This window comes from Crocuta crocuta, unplaced genomic scaffold (genome assembly GCF_008692635.1).
Source record: "Crocuta crocuta isolate KB4526 unplaced genomic scaffold, BGI_CrCroc_1.0 scaffold50, whole genome shotgun sequence".
NCBI classification, from domain to species: domain Eukaryota; kingdom Metazoa; phylum Chordata; class Mammalia; order Carnivora; family Hyaenidae; genus Crocuta; species Crocuta crocuta.
In genome coordinates, this window is record NW_027527428.1 from 6,765,249 (window position 1) to 6,780,407 (window position 15,159).

The window sequence follows — 15,159 nt, forward strand, 5'->3', positions numbered from 1 at the left end:
GCTCAGTCAACTCGGTTTATGGCTCAGGTCAGGAGCTCACAGTTTGTGAGTTCGAGCCCTGCGTAGGCTCTGTGATGACGGCTGGGAGCCCGCTTCTGATCCTCTGTCCCCCTCGCTCTGCACCTCCCCTGCTCATATGTGCGCATACTCTCTCAAAAAACAAACATTTAAAAAAATAATAAGTAAATAAAAACATTTAAAAAAGCACTTCACTACTAAAACATGCTGACCGTCACCAGGCCGTCAGAGAATCAGCGCCAACCACAGATCACCGTGACAAACATACTAGCAATGACAAGTGTGAGGCATTGTGAGAGTCACCAGAATGTGCCGAGACACAGGAAGTGAGCAGAGGCAGCTGGGAAGCTGTGCTGGGTGCGGGGCGGCTGCCAGCCCCCCATCTGTGAGCAGCGCAGCGTCCATGAGGCGCAGACAAGATGCCTATGGCCATTGGTCCCTTCCAGACCTCACTGGGTGTTTTTTTGTTCCAGATCCCAGAAGAACATGACCTGGAGAGTCAGATCCGCAAGGAGCGGGAGTGGCGATTTCTCCGCAACACCCGCGTCAGGCAGCAGGCACGACAGCTCATCCAGAAGGGTAAGCTGCCCCCTCCGAGGGCCTGTGGCGAGGCCGGCCGGACTGGTCCGCCTCCAGGCTGGCCCCCAGGAGCCCTCGGAGCACTCATCCATTCTCTCCCCAGGGAAGCCCCCGCCCCCGCCGGCCTCTCAGCGAGCGAGCCTTGTGCGCTGCCATTTCCAGAGCGGAAGGGGCAGCCCCACCAGCCCCGAGCTCTGCCTGGGACACGAGACAAACCCAAGGCCCTGCTTGTTCCCAGCTGGCCCCCTCCTGCCCCAGAATAATCACACTGTCCACCAGACTGTATCTGAGCCACACTTTACCAAGACTTTTACCAGATTTGCCAAGAGAGGCCCCCAGCCTCACCTGTGCTGGACGGCAGCCCTCACCCCCTCACCACCCCCCTGCTCTCCCAGCCCCATGGATTCGGGGCACAGAGAGGTGGGGTGCACCCACATGTCCTGCGAAGCCAGCATGGCCCTAGTCACCAGGCCGACCAGGCCAACCAGCTTCCCCGGGTCCCCGCGCAGAGCGGGTCACAGGCTGTCAGCCCTTCTGTTGATTTCACTGTTTCGACCTTGCCTTTCTGTCCTGTAAAATGGTGGTGATTATCACGGGTCGCTCTTTACAGTCAGGGATGAAGGCCCATGAGACAGGCTGTCCCTGCAGACGCACTTGCCTGGCCACCAAGGCCGGCACACCCCGTGTCCCCGAGCACACGCAGCCGCCCCAGGAGCCACTGCGGTCGCCTCAGTGTCCGGAGCTCCCCCATAAGCCGCCTCGGGGCCGTAGTGCGTAGAGTCACGTAGAGTCGCTTCGCAGCCCTGCCTCCATGAGGGGCTGCCGGCAGCTGGATGCAATCACCCTAGAGATTTGGCCCCTGGCGTCTGCTGCCCCGGCAGCCCCCTCACAGACGTGTATGGCCGGGCCGGCCTGCGCCCCACGGCTTTCTCCCGAGGACAGAACAGCTGTCAGAGCGTCACAGCACTCTGGGAATTACAGCATTGAAGGCTGTTTTCTCAAAGGTCTGTGGTTCTTCGGGGCCCTGGTTCTACACGATGGTGGAACCCCCGTGCCCCAAGTCTGCCCCCACGCTTAGGACCCGTGGGAAGGCAGACGGGCCCTGACAGGGAAGCCATACTGGGGGCCGAGGGCTCTGGAGAAACAGCTGGGTTTTCTAGACAAACACAGAATACTGTAAACCCGAGTCAGGGGTTCTTTCTTCCGGTCTTTGTGGGAAGAGGAGGCTCCTGTTTGGAAACATGCTAAGCGGAGCTCCTGGACGCAGCCGCGGGGCCCGTCAGCCTGTGAGAGGTCTGCGCGGAGGACCCGGCCACCAGACAGGGCCGCAGGCGACGCTGCTCACTCACGTGCCCATGCAGAGGCTGTCGGCCGTGCACAGTGCCCCTTCTGAGAGCCAGCTGCGCCCCCATGAGAGAGGGGTTGCCTGCAGCTTTGCGAGGGGTCCCCCGACCCCTGTGTCCGGCCTCCCCCAGTGACCCGGCCAGCGGGACCAGAGTTGTCACCCACGTACGATGCATCCCGACTTGGGAATCCGTGTTCCCGGTGTCCCCCGGCCGCCTGCGGTCGGGCCCCTGCGGGTCACACTGGGTGACACCCGGACAGAGCCTCTGGGGCCTTTTTGCATCTGTTCCTTCACCCTCGTCCTTGTCACCTCAGCGTCTGCTGCTCTAACGGGTGGGGGCGGGGGCGAAGCCAGTGCCACCCCCCAGGGTTCCCAGGAGCGGCCGGTGCCCAGCGATGCAGGGGCCCCGTGCCCCTGGCCGCCCTGGATTGGCCTCGCATTAGTCACCAAAATCCCATCCAAACCTGTCTTGACCTCTTGGCCTTTGAGCCTCTTTTTATTATTTCCCTAAGACCCCTTCAAAGCCCCTTCCTGGCGGCTTCTTCCCTGCTTCTGGTCTTGGGGCCTGGTGCACACGCCCTCACTCACCTCCCCTGTCATCTGTGGTGGTCTGTCCATCAGCCGGGTGGTTCCAGAGGGACCAGCTTCCCGAGGCCACCAGGACTGTGGCCTGCGTGCCCGACGCTTCGAGCTGGAACGGAGTTTCCAAGGTGGCCTCCTGCTTTGTTCGTACCCCGCCCGCACGCGTCAGCACGGCTCGGCGTCACTGCACGCATGGGTCATCGAGCACTGACTGGAAACTGGCCGCATGTCCACCTCGTGCTGGGGGCCCCTGCGGTCAGGGAGCCAGGCCCTGGTCCCCCCCTGCCTGCCCTGTGGGTCCCTTGTGCATCCCCAGGGCCCCGGGCTGGACGCACCACGTCCTCGGGTTCCGCACGCCGAGGCCCATCACCTGTGTCTCTCTGGGCAGGTATCGTGAGACTGGACGACCAGATATTTCTGAACAGGAACCCCGGTGTCCCCTCCGTGGTCAAGTTCCACCCCTTCACGCCGTGTGTGGCCGTGGCCGATAAAGACAGCATCTGGTACGCCGGGCGCTGTGTTCCCAGCGTGGAAGCCACTCGCCGCGAGCCTCCGGGGCGCAGCCAGTGGCAGGGCTTGAGAACGCAGGGGGAGGTGTGCGGGGTGGTAGCGGAAGCTTCTGGGGCCAGCACACGCAGGCCCCGCGGAGCCACGGCGTGACGGGGACGCACGTGCACGGGGTTCGCCTTCAGTACCGCCCGTGGAGAAACTAAGAACCAGATTAATTTATTGTAAGCGCCGCCCTTGAGGCACAGAGAACCTACCCACTTAGTGGGGGGAGGGGGGAGCCAGGGGGGTTCTTCCCTCGATTTCCCTCTTTCCTTTATTGTGGTAAAATACACAGAACCCAATTTAGTGTCCTAACCGTGCTCAAGTGCCTGGCTCAGGGGACAAGCGCATTCCCACTGTGCAGCACTGCCGCCATCCGCCCACAGAGCTCTTTCCATCTTGAAAACCTGAAGCTCTGTCCCCATTAGCCAGCAGCTCTCCCTCCCGCAACCCCGGCCCCCACCGTCCCGCTGTCTGTCTCTGGGCTTGAGACCCCGGGGACCTCACGTGTCCTTCTGTGTCTGACCCTGCCACCGAGCACTGTGCCCTGGGGGCCGGTCCACGCTGTGGCAGGCGTCACAGTGCCCCTCCCTGTCCAGCCCGGGCGACAGCCCACTATGTGGCTGAGCCACGCTTTACCATCCATCCAGCAGGGGACACTTGGGTCACTTCCCGAGTTTCAGGGTTTTTTTCAGTATATTCACATGGGCAGGTTTTATTTTTTATTCATTAAAAATTGTGTACTTTCAACACAGCCTAGAGGAAGACAAAACATAAAGTAGAATGAAGTCCACCTTGATGGTTTGTTGGGTTTGATTTTGTTACGAAAGGAAGCGACAGGGTAAATCACGAGGGAGAACTGAGTCTTTCGATACCTGCCCTGCGGCAGCTTGTACTTGATGCCAAAGGAGCTGAGTTTTACCTCAGATTCTAATTCACTCCAAGCCACCCGTAAGTTTATGTTTTTAAGAGTTCCTGTGAAGTAGAAACACAAATGTTTACTAAAGACCCGTGGCAGCCATGTGCTCCTCACAGTCCGGGCTGTGATAACAACAAGCCGCGTCATCCGCTCGCTCAGTATCTTCCGGGCACACGGCTGAGTCCTCTGTCGGTTTGTGTCCATTCCGTTATCACGACTCGTTTCTCCCCATTGACGGTTGTGAACTGGGGGGGCAGACCCCTCAGTGCACGGCCAGCAGAGGTGGCCCCGAGGCGCCCCGTGCCGACCCCGTGCCGACCCCCGGCGCTGTGCACGCGGGCTGTCTGCCCACACCCTGCCAGAGCTTGCGGCTCTCGTGGCTGTGGTCGTGGCCACCCTGGCAGATGGGTGGCGATCGCCTTGTGCGTGTTGTTTGCGTTTCCCCGACGACTGACTTTCTTCTTCTCTCCTTCCCTGAAGTTTCTGGGACTGGGAGAAAGGGGAGAAGCTGGATTACTTCCACAACGGAAACCCCCGGTACACCAGGGTCACCGCCATGGAGTACCTGAACGGCCAGGACTGCTCGCTGCTGCTCACGGCCACGGGTGAGGGGCCTTGCGGGGCCGGGTCCCCAAACCCAGTGTGGAGACCCCAGCACATATCCACACACGGCCTTTTCTGACCCCGATCATTCTTCTGGCGAGGGGGCCCTGCTCACCACACGGGAGGTTTCCCAGGGAACAGGCTTCACCCACAAACAGCGGGGGAAGCACGGTGAGCACTGCCAGGCGGGCCCCGGGACCGTCCCCTCCTCCGGGCAGGCCTTCCCCTGGCCAGGAAAGGCGCGGTCAGCCTGTGTCCCTCTGGCCCCTGTGATCCCCTCAGAGGCGAGGCCGGGGCAGGGGCGGGGGGTGGGGGGCATCTCATGGACGAAGGGGGAGGCAGGCCCGCCTCAGTGCCCGCGGGGTTTCCAGACGTCTCAGTAGCGGTGCCGCGGCGCGTGCTCCTCCTCTTCCAGCCCCACCCCTGCTCCCTGGCGGCCGCTGCTAGTGCTGGGCCTCACGCTCACTTTGGGGTCTGAAGTGGTGTCACTTCACATCCCTCCGGAACAGGCTTCCCACAATGCCATCCTTGGGCAACAGCCGTCTGCTTTAGCTGGTGTTTTTTTTTTTAACGTTTGTTTATTTTAGAGACAGAGACAGAGCACAAGCAGGGGAGGGGCAGAGAGACACAGAGACATAACATCAGCGGGGGAGGGTCAGAGAGAGGGAGACACAGAATCTGAAACAGGCTCCAGGCTCTGAGCTGTCAGCACAGAGCCCGACGTGGGGCTCGAACCCACGAACCGTGAGATCATGACCTGAGCCAAAGTCGGACGCTTAACTGACTGAGCCCCCAGGCGCCCCTGCTTTAGCTGTTTAAAGACCAGACTCTGCTATCTCGGGGTGACGAGAAGTCACTATTGGTCACTGCTGGCCTGACTGCACTTCTTCAGGGGTGACAGGCCAGGATGAGACAGTGCTATCCTGGGCATGTCCCCATTCTGTCCCCACCTGTGTTGGGCCTGAGCTTCTGAGCCATCGCTGTAGCCGAGCTGACTGCACCGAGAGCCCCCGTCCCTGCAGAGGGTTCCTGGGCCCCACTGTGAATGGTGTGCCCACAGGGAAGGGTCCTGCTGGTGGCTTCTCCCCAGGCGTTCCCACCTCAGGACCAGACAGAGTCGAGCCACCATCCAGAGTCATTCCCTCGGCCGCAGGCATCAGGACAGACAAGTACAGTGCCAGGCAGGGTGCGGGAAGCTGCGGGAGGGGTGGTGCTCGGTGCCCCTCAGCACCACAGAGGAGGAGGGGGTGATTCCCACACGTCGGCCACCAGGGAAAGTCCCAGGGGTGGGGGTCCTGGTAGAGAAGCACACAAGGACTTGGGTCCCAGAGCAGGGCAAGGTCACTGTCAGGGAGACCGAGGCCCGGACAACTGATGGGTGGGTGCAGGCGGGGATGGGTCAGCGGGCATCTCGCACGGTCGTACTCCAGGCGGGAGCCACTGCTGAGGCCCACCACGGGGGGCCGGTGAGTCTGGAGAGCAGGGTCCACATGGGGTGCAGGGACACGGGTGGAGCCACACGCTTACATCACCCAGGCTCACAGAACAGCACCTGGGCCCTGTGCTGGGCGGCCAGGGCAGGGGGGCGGCCAGGGCAGGGAGCGGCCAGGGCAGGGGGGCGGCCAGGGCAGGGGGGCGGCCAGGGCAGGGGGCGGCCAGCTGGCCCCCTGGTGCAGGGAGCCATGGGGTCACACGCTGAGGCCCAGCTGAAGGTCTGACTTCTTGGTGCGAGTGAGTCACTGCAAGGAGGGGGGGGTCACATGGAGTCAGAGGTCGCAGGTGGTGGCAGCTCCCCCCGCGCCCAGACAGGAGTCTGACTGAGGATGGCGAGGTGAGAAGGAACATTCCGGGAACCGGCCCTGCTGCGCCTGCGTTCGGCCGCCTCGTGGGGACCCACACGCTCTCCTGTCACCCAGGGGCGTCCTCCCACGTGCCAGCAGCGGGCCTGGGTTTCCACCTCCCTCCCTTCTCTCCCCCAGACGACGGCGCCATCAGAGTCTGGAAGAACTTTGCAGATTTGGAGAAGAACCCAGAGATGGTGACCGCGTGGCAGGGGCTCTCGGACATGCTGCCGACCACCAGAGGTGGGTGCTCCGGGGGCAGCGGGCCCCGCACTGCCGCCACGTCCCCCTGGCGGTGGCTCCCTGAGGCCGCCAGCTCCACCTGGTTGCACGAAGCGCCTCCCGGGCAGGAGACGCGGCCCCGCTGAAGGGCTCGCTGGCCGTGGGCACGCCTGCCGCACCCTCGTCCTGCCTGCAGCCCGTGCCGTGGGGAGGACTGGCCACCGCCGGGGCCCGGGGGCCACGCTCTGCTCTCTGCCCGGACGAACCCCCTTTGGGGGACGAGGGTGCGTGGCACGTGGGCACGCCTGTCTGGACGGCGGGGGGAGGGGCGGGACACGGCTGCCGCTGTGCGCCGGTCCCTCGGCGGCTCGCTGCGCTGCCATAGCCTGGACGGCGTGGTAGCTCTGGGTTCCAGAGACGCCAGGGGCCACGGTCTCTCCCCTAAACCGGCCGTGAAAACAGCTTAGTCCTCCCGCCCTGCGCTCCCGGCCAGGCCACAACTGCGTCCACTCCCCTCGTGGCCCCGTCCGCGTCCTGTCGTCGTGTGGCCGTCATCCGTGCGGCCCCTTCTCTCCCCTCCATCCAAGTGCCCATCCTGGGGAGTTGCTGCCCAGGGAGGTGACCTCGTGCCGGAGGGGCCGCCCAGCGCCAGCTCCAGGGCAGACGTCTCCTTGTGGGCTGCTTTCAAACGTTACTGTTTTTTAATTATTTTAGGAATTAAACAGTTGTCCATATCTACCCCACCGCCACGGCCCCAACACGGCCACTTGTGTGTCACCTGGGCCCCTTCAGGCCGGGCCACGTGCTGGCGTGGATGACAGCCAGTCACCGTGCCTTCTGTCTCTGTTTTCCAGCTTGTCTTCCCCCCTCAGACCCCCCCAGCCACCTGGCGGCACTGGGGGCTCCGCACGGGGTGGGGGGGACCCGGGGCCACGACCCCCCCCCCACGCAGGCACTCCTGAGCCCAGTCCGTGCTGCAGGTGGTCCTTCCCTTCGTCCTGCCTTCCAGCAGGTGACAGCACCAGGCCCCAGGCAGCCCGCCAGCCCCTGCACACGGGGCCAGAGACCCCTGTGCGGACAAGGCAGGGGCTGGTGGAGGGCTGTCAGGCTCATGGTAGGGACAGGGGGTGGGGACGTCAGGAGCCCACGACGGCTCAGGGGACAGACACGCTGGCGGCTTAGTTTGTTCCTTCTGCAGCTCCTGCCTTTCCGTCTGCCCCCAGATGATGTGTGTGTGTGGTCTGAGACACCAGGAATAGTCCCACCCGTGATGCCGCTCCCCTTGCCTCGTCCAAGGTGCGGGAGGCCAGCTGGGACCCCTGGACTTGTCTCCCGCCCATCAGAAGACCCCGGTGTCGCCTGGAGTGCCCAGAGCTGCTCCTGGCCCCAGTTGTCACCACAGGCCTGACTTGAAACTGGGTCCCACTGGTGTAGACATGCGTTTCTTACCAGCCTACCCCTTCTGAGGCCTCCACCCCTCTCCCTGGGGTTCAGAGATCTCCCCAGGTGGGGCAGAGTTGGGGAGGAGCCAGGAGCAGCAGGCAAGGGTATCACCTCCTGGTCTTCATCAGCCCACGGGGTGAGGGGCCTGGAGCCTGCTCTGTCTCTTCAGCCGCTGAGGCAGCATTTGGTCCTGTCCTCTGCCTTATAGCCTGGCAGCCATGCCCTGAGCAAAAAGGTTCTTTCCTAGTTCATTCCGAGGGGCTGGAGGACCAGCTGCTCTACAGGTCAAGTCCGCGTGGGCTCGGGTGCCGCGGGGCCCGGACACGGCCCCACCTTGCGGCCCACACAGCCACCCCGATTGCAACTTCCATCTTGGGATCTAAGCTCCATGGCCGAGGGGCAGGTCTGGTGGAATCCCAGCCCCTGGGCTGACCTGTGGTCAGCTTCTGCCCATCGGCTCCCGCCTTCTCTCTCCCTGCCCGGCCCGGAACCAGCCCTGGCCCCTAACACGCCAGCCGCAGAGGCCTGCGCTGTGACCCCCGGGAGAGAGGGAGTGGGGACTCCAAGGGCCACTCGCTCCCGTGGCTGTTGCTTTTCCGCATCTGGAGCAGCACCAGGCAGTGCCCTTCAGAGTTCTGGCTGCGGCCCGTGGGGGCGTCCAGGCCAGGGCCCAGGCCACTCTTCCCTGCTCTCGAAGCCGTGTTCCCGCCCTCCGCGTGGCTCTCCACCTGGCCCTGCAGACTGCAGGGGGAGGTGGCCGGCCCACCACGTCCACCTGCCGTGGCCGTCCGCCACGGAGCAGACATGTGGGGTGCAGGAGGGGCATTTGCCTGCAGGCCCTGGTGACTTGGCGTGACCAGGTGGCTAGGGCGCTGCTGGCAGGGAGGCCCCTCAGGCAGCAGCGTCCGCAGCTGGAATCCACCGGCCAAGTCGCTGTCTGGGCAGCTCGTTTGAGGTATGATTCCGCACTCTGTGACCGAGGGTAGAAAGTCTTGTGAAACACATGCAGGCTCAGTGCACCGTCACCTTAATAGCACGTCTGGCTCACGTGCACATGCATGTGCACACACACACGTGTGCACGTGATCTGCAGTAGAGTCAGGGACGGGCTCTCCCCTCTGTGCTCCCCGCTGCCCGTCCCCGTCCTGCTGGAGCCAACGATGCCTTCCCTGCGCTGGGAGGCGTCCCTGGCCCGGCCGCGGTGGACATCACGGCAGCCTTTACCGGCACTCAGGCGCTCGGAGGTTCTGTTGGCACGTTTGGTCCGGCTTCAGGATGTGCCACGGCTCCTTCCAATTCTCTACCTGGAGAGAGACTTTTCTGGGGACCAGAAGCCCTGGTGATTGTGTTATCACGTTTGTCAGGTCACATTTGGGTTGAGGTCGGCCCTTTTCCTCTGGACCCTGGCACGCTGTGGCCTTGGCCGCTCCTGCCTGCCTCCCCTTCCTGCTTCTTTCCACTCGAATGTTCTGAGCCTTTTGGATTATTTGGCTCTGGCTACCTGCGCTGGCTGGCCACTGCCCCTCACTGCAGACCCATCATCCCTGCCTCCTCAAAGGTCTGGCCCGAAAAGTCCTGACCGCCCTGGCTGGGGGGGCGGGGGCCTGGCCCCCATGGTCCATATGGTGGCATTTGTTCCCCAGCCCATGCGCTTTTGGGGCCAGCAGAGGGCTAGGGCTGTGAGTTTGCTCATCCGTCCTGTCCATGCAGCCCCCAGAAGAGCACCAGTCGACCAGCACTCAGAGGTCAGGGGTGAGTCAGGTAGCTGTGTAAGGCCCTCGGACGAAATCTTAAGGAAAGCTATCGAAAGGTATCTCCCTCAGACCCAAACCTCATAGTGTCACCTCCTGGGCCCCCTGACCCTAAAGGCAGGGACTCCAGTCCTGTGGGCTTTATTTAAGGACCTTGTGGTTTCATTAGAGCAGAGAAGAAGTTCCAGATCAAAATTGGCTTTTCCACATAAACTTTGAAAAATAATCGTTTTTGGAATGTAGTATGAAGTTTCTTGTAGCATATCCATTTCCATCTGAAAAATCCATATATAAGTTTAATGGTTTTACCAAAACACCCACACGCAGCTGCCCTTGGATACACAACTGTAGAACTGGGTTAGCAAACATAAAATCTATAATGCCATAAACGAGTCATTTTTCTCTCTTAATTTGACCGTTTGGGAACCTTGTGAGGAGATGGGGCCTCACGAGTCCAGGCAGCGCAGACGATTCCAGACCTGTGATTCAGAGGCAGGTGGAAAGGAGCCTGCATCCCAGCCTGTCCCTGGAAGCCCTTTGCAAGAGGCTGTGGGTCTGGGGCCGCCAAGCCTCCACAGCTAGGGGCTGAGGTGCTAAGAACAGGAAGTCCCTTCACATCTTACGGACTATGGTTCAATGCTTAGGAAGAGCCGTTTTGGTAACGTTCTCTGCATGTACGATCTGGGAAGGAAAAACTAAACAGAGCAGGAGATGGGCTCCTTCTCTTGAGAAAGAGTCCACTTGAGCTTCTCAGAGAAATGACAGGGTCGCTTTCTCTGAAAGCCTGAGGACAAGCCCGAGGACCGCCTACCACGTTGGGGCTGCGGGCAGGTGAGAGGCAGGGTTTGGTCATTTCCAGCTGCTCGGTTCTCACTCAGGGTCAATACCGTGGGACAGAGCCCAGGACGGGACAGCGCCTGGGACGGGACGGGACAGGACAGCACCCAGGATGGGACAGCACCCAGGACATGTCTGTACCTCAGCCTCCCCAGAGAACCAAGGACACATTGTGTAGCCTGGGGTGTGTGAACACTGACATCAGTCTTGGACCTTTGGCTCATTAATAATATTCATCAACTGGGAGCAGCTAGGAAGTAAGCAGGGCGAGGACCCAGAAAGACCAGGAGGGGCCGGCAGAGCAGCCTCCGCCGCTTCCAGAGCTCCTGGCCCGCCTACCCTCAGGTTATGCGGGAGCAGGCGCTGATGGCGGCTTCTGTTCTCCAGAAACCACAGGCAGATCTAGAATCTGGAAGGGCAGCCTCCTCGGTGCAGGAGGCAGACACGCAGGGCCAGGTGACAGTCCCACTGGGCGTGAGGCTGTGCGAGCTGGACAGGGCACCAGCCTGGAGGCCACCTGCTCCCTTCTCTGAAAGGGGGGGCTTGTCAGCCTGACCAGTGGGGAGCACATCCCCCATCTTCTCCAACCCTTAGAGCAGCTCCCACGTGGTCTGGGCCTATTTTCTGGTGAGAGATGCAAGTTTAGGTGAAATTGTTTGCTCCTGAGCCCAGTTTTCTGTTGCCCGACCCGCGTCTCTGCACCTGGCGCCGTCCAGGAGGCGTTTGTGGGGCCCGAGAGGGGGCCTGACCCCACAGGGAGGCTCCGCATCTACGTCCCACGGGAGAGAGTAGGGACCCCCTTGCCACAGAGCTGTGCTTCTCACCTGTGCCAGGAGGACTGGCCCATTGCCCTTGGGGCTCCGCACACCTATTCTTTGGGGTTTTGTTTTTGTACGAAACCTACCACAGAGGTTGCTGTGGCTGTGCGTTCTGACACCCTGCTTTGTCTTTAAGAGAAGCCTTGAGGGCCCTGGAGCCCTGGCGCGGCCGCTCATCCTGGGCTGAGTCATCCTGTCACCTTGGCACGGCAATGGGTGCCCTCCCCCGGGCTGCGACGGGTGCGCTACGCCTGGAGTCCAGGGCCCCTCCCGGCCCTGCTCAGGAAGCGTTCGGGCCGCTGTCCGCATCTCAGGGGCCAGTTTCGATGACACTCTGTCCCTTTAAAAGAGAGGAAGCAACTGAGGTGTCAAATAAGCCTCTCTCTTTCCCTGGTGTCCAGCAGGGGTAGCCTGGCAGCACAGACAGGACCAGACCTGAATAAAGGGTGGACCCACGGGGGGGTCCTTACTCTGCCTCACTTGCCTCTTGTTGCTGCTATGAAAGTTCCAAACCAGTCTGAGCTTAGGTCCTGGACCACGGCTGGAATGGTGGAAAGATGTGCCCTCTGCAGGCCGGCCGGGGTCCCCGGGCCCCATGGGGACGCCCCCTGCAGGCCGGCCAGGGTCCCCAGGCCCGCACGTATGAAGCATCCTGTGCAGCTGTCTCATCGTTACCCTCTCCGGCCCCCCCTCTGGAGCAGGACTGCCTGGTGCCTGGTTTTCACGTTGAGAGGCGATGGCTTTCTCGGCAGCAGGAGCCCCCCATCCAGGGCTGTCCCTCTGTGCTGTGCATCTCAGGGTCACAGGGTCAGAGAACAGGACTTTTACCACCTTTCAGGCACTTGGCCATCCTACCCGAGGTCAGATGCGTCTGCTCATGCGAGGATCGGTGCGTGGGGCTCAGGGAAACCCCACCGTCTGCGGCGCTGTCCACGGCCGTCTGCGGGGCATCTGGTCGGCTGCCTGCAGCCCAGGCCCAGGGCTAGTTTCGACTGGAACTTGCTTGGCTTCATAGAAGCTAGAGTTTAACAGGAAGCAGAGCTCACAAGACCCACCCCCCCACCCCCACCCCAGGCTGAGAGCCCTCGGTGGCCGAGCAGACGCCCTACCCGGAGCCGCCAGGCCCATGGTGTCGGCACCAGGTGACTGTATCTGAAAGCGTCCTCGGAGAGGTGATTGAGTCAGAACAAGATGTCAGACTCTCGAGTCCACCGAGAAGGACATGCTGCGGGACTCAGGCTGCGCCCGCCCTTCGCTCGAGCCCCAGCCCGCACCCAGGACGATGCCTGTCTCTCTCCTTGTGCAGGGCAGCTGCAACTCCTTGGGCCACCCACCCCACCGCATCCCCTCTCCGCTTGTCCATGTGACCCCAGACCGTGACGAGACCCGGGCATCAGGCTCCAGATGCCATCTGGCCTACACACTCCCTAACTACACCACCCCTCAGTGCCTGGCGGGGCTGGCACAGAGCCCCAGCCGGACGGCCAAGGCTGTCTGCAGACACAGGCAGCGTGCTCTCTGCTGCAGCAGCAGCCACCCCACGGGTCCACAGACTGGGGAGCCTGTGAGCCTCCATGGCTGTGACACAGGCATGTGCTGTCCCCTGCCAGGAGGGAAACCTAGCGATCAGACTCTCTAAGCTCTGTCATTGGGAGAGGCCAGGAGCATGGTGGCACAGAAGTGGCCGGGCACCAACCCAGCTGGTGCCCCTCCCCGAAGGCCACGGTCTACAGGCTGATGTCCAGGGCTTGTGGTCTGACCATAGTGCTTTGGACTTGTGAGTTTCCTTATTCTTTAAAAACCCTTACAGAGTCTATACAAAGCAAATACTTCTCATTTTATAAATTTTACGAAGAATGCTTCTTAAAGCTGGAGCCGTTGCAGAAAACCCGGGGCTATGTCTAGGGGCCTGAGTGTAGGTTTGTACCCGGCCAGTGCGGGGTGCCCCCAGGTGTGGCTCCATGCCGACTCCCCCAGAGGGGTGCTCATACACACCTGTGCTGGCGGAAGTCACCCCTGTGTCCTCCGGCCATGCAACAGAGGGGGCTCTACGGATTCTAGGGCTGTGTGGGCTCGTACATATGCCTCAGTGTTACCACCGATCAAACCAGAAGAAGACCTTGTCCTCAGAGCAAGAGTATGGACTGAATGTGCACAGCCCCCAAAATTCACTTCTTGAAGCCCTAATCCCCAACATGGTGGGCTAAGAGGGGGGCCTTTGGGAGTGATCGGGGCCTGATGAGGTCACGGCGGTGTGGCCATGATGGGCTCAGTGCTCTTGTAAGAAGAGACAGCCCATCTTTCTCCTCACCACGTGAGGACGTGCGAGAAGGCTGCTGTCTGCCAGCCAGACCCGGCCCTGCCCACACCCTGACCTCACACGTCCAGCCTCCGGGACTTGGAGAAATCAGTGTCTCTTTCTGTGGTCCGTGGATTTTGTCCTGGAACGGTAGGCACTGCCAGGAGTGCAGATGATCTCTGTGTCGTGAGAAGAAAACCCGCCTGTCACTGCAATGTGATGCCCAGGGGGTCTCTTCCAGAGAATAGTCCTCCCCAGGGCGGGGCCTTCCAGAGGGTGGTCCCTTCCGAGGGTTGAGGGTGGTCCCTTCTGAGGATGGTCCCCGGGCTGACTGCCCTGTCGTTGGCACTGACAGTGCATCACTGAGGTGTGAGGCGGCGTCCATCCGGCTGGCTGTGTCCCTCACATGCAGGGACAGCAGCAGCTGGGGGCTCCCATGCCAGTGAGCTCAGAATCACAGGAAGGGAGGGAGTAGCCGTGAACTTGGCCTGGGTCACACAGGAGAGCCGCTGCTGGGAGAACCATCACGTGGCCTCCCCGGGCCGGCCCTCCTGCCCCGTCGCCTGCTGAAACGCTGCGTCCACTCGTGGGGTTGCTGGGTCTGCCGGCTCGTTGGTCCCCGGGATGTGTGGAGGTTGCTGCCTGGAGACACGCTGTTGTCTGTTGCACAGAGACAGAGCTTCCCTCCTGGGTGACCGATTTGTGCCCATCCGCCCTCTCCTTTCTCTCACACCACACCTGACTGTCCCGCCGCATTTCGACTCGGGTCTTCGGGGCCTTGAACCAGCTTCCTTTTGAGTTCTGTCTGTTCCCCGTCACAGAAGTCCATCCCCCACCGTGCAAAGTTGTCTGCTGCCCGGCCGTCCCTTCCCCGTCATGCAAGGCCATCTGTCCTTCATTATATGACGCTGGCGTCTCCCTGGATGACGGCGTCTGGTCCCCATTACGTAAGGGACTCCAGAGAGAAGGCTCACAGATGGACAGGGTCCGATTCCCTCCCTAGCCTGGCCCCTGGCAGGAATGGCTCCTGGGACACTGGTGAGGCAGGCCATGTCAGTCGGCCACCATGTGGCCCGCCCACCATGTGGCCCAGCTAAATAACCAGGCCGCCTGGGAGTCCCAGTGGGTGCTGGCCCACAGCCCCTCTCTGGGCCTCTGAACTGGCTCCTGAGGTTCCAGTTGAGTTTGAGTGATGATGCACGTNCAGTCGGCCACCATGTGGCCCGCCCACCATGTGGCCCAGCTAAATAACCAGGCCGCCTGGGAGTCCCAGTGGGTGCTGGCCCACAGCCCCTCTCTGGGCCTCTGAACTGGCTCCTGAGGTTCCAGTTGAGTTTGAGTGATGATGCACGT

General features: G+C 61.8%; 1 protein-coding gene across 2 annotated transcripts in view; it reads left to right on the plus strand.

The window, feature by feature from the left end:
- The window catches only part of RPTOR (regulatory associated protein of MTOR complex 1), a 325,821-nt gene that overhangs the window by 298,533 nt on the left and 12,129 nt on the right, over window positions 1-15,159 (plus strand). For both annotated transcript variants that reach the window (XM_077755327.1, XM_077755330.1), the window contains exons 25-28: window positions 492-597; window positions 2,913-3,027; window positions 4,473-4,597; window positions 6,575-6,679. In XM_077755327.1, coding sequence (XP_077611453.1) covers window positions 492-597; window positions 2,913-3,027; window positions 4,473-4,597; window positions 6,575-6,679 — 451 coding nt within the window. The remainder of the gene's footprint in view (window positions 1-491; window positions 598-2,912; window positions 3,028-4,472; window positions 4,598-6,574; window positions 6,680-15,159) is intronic.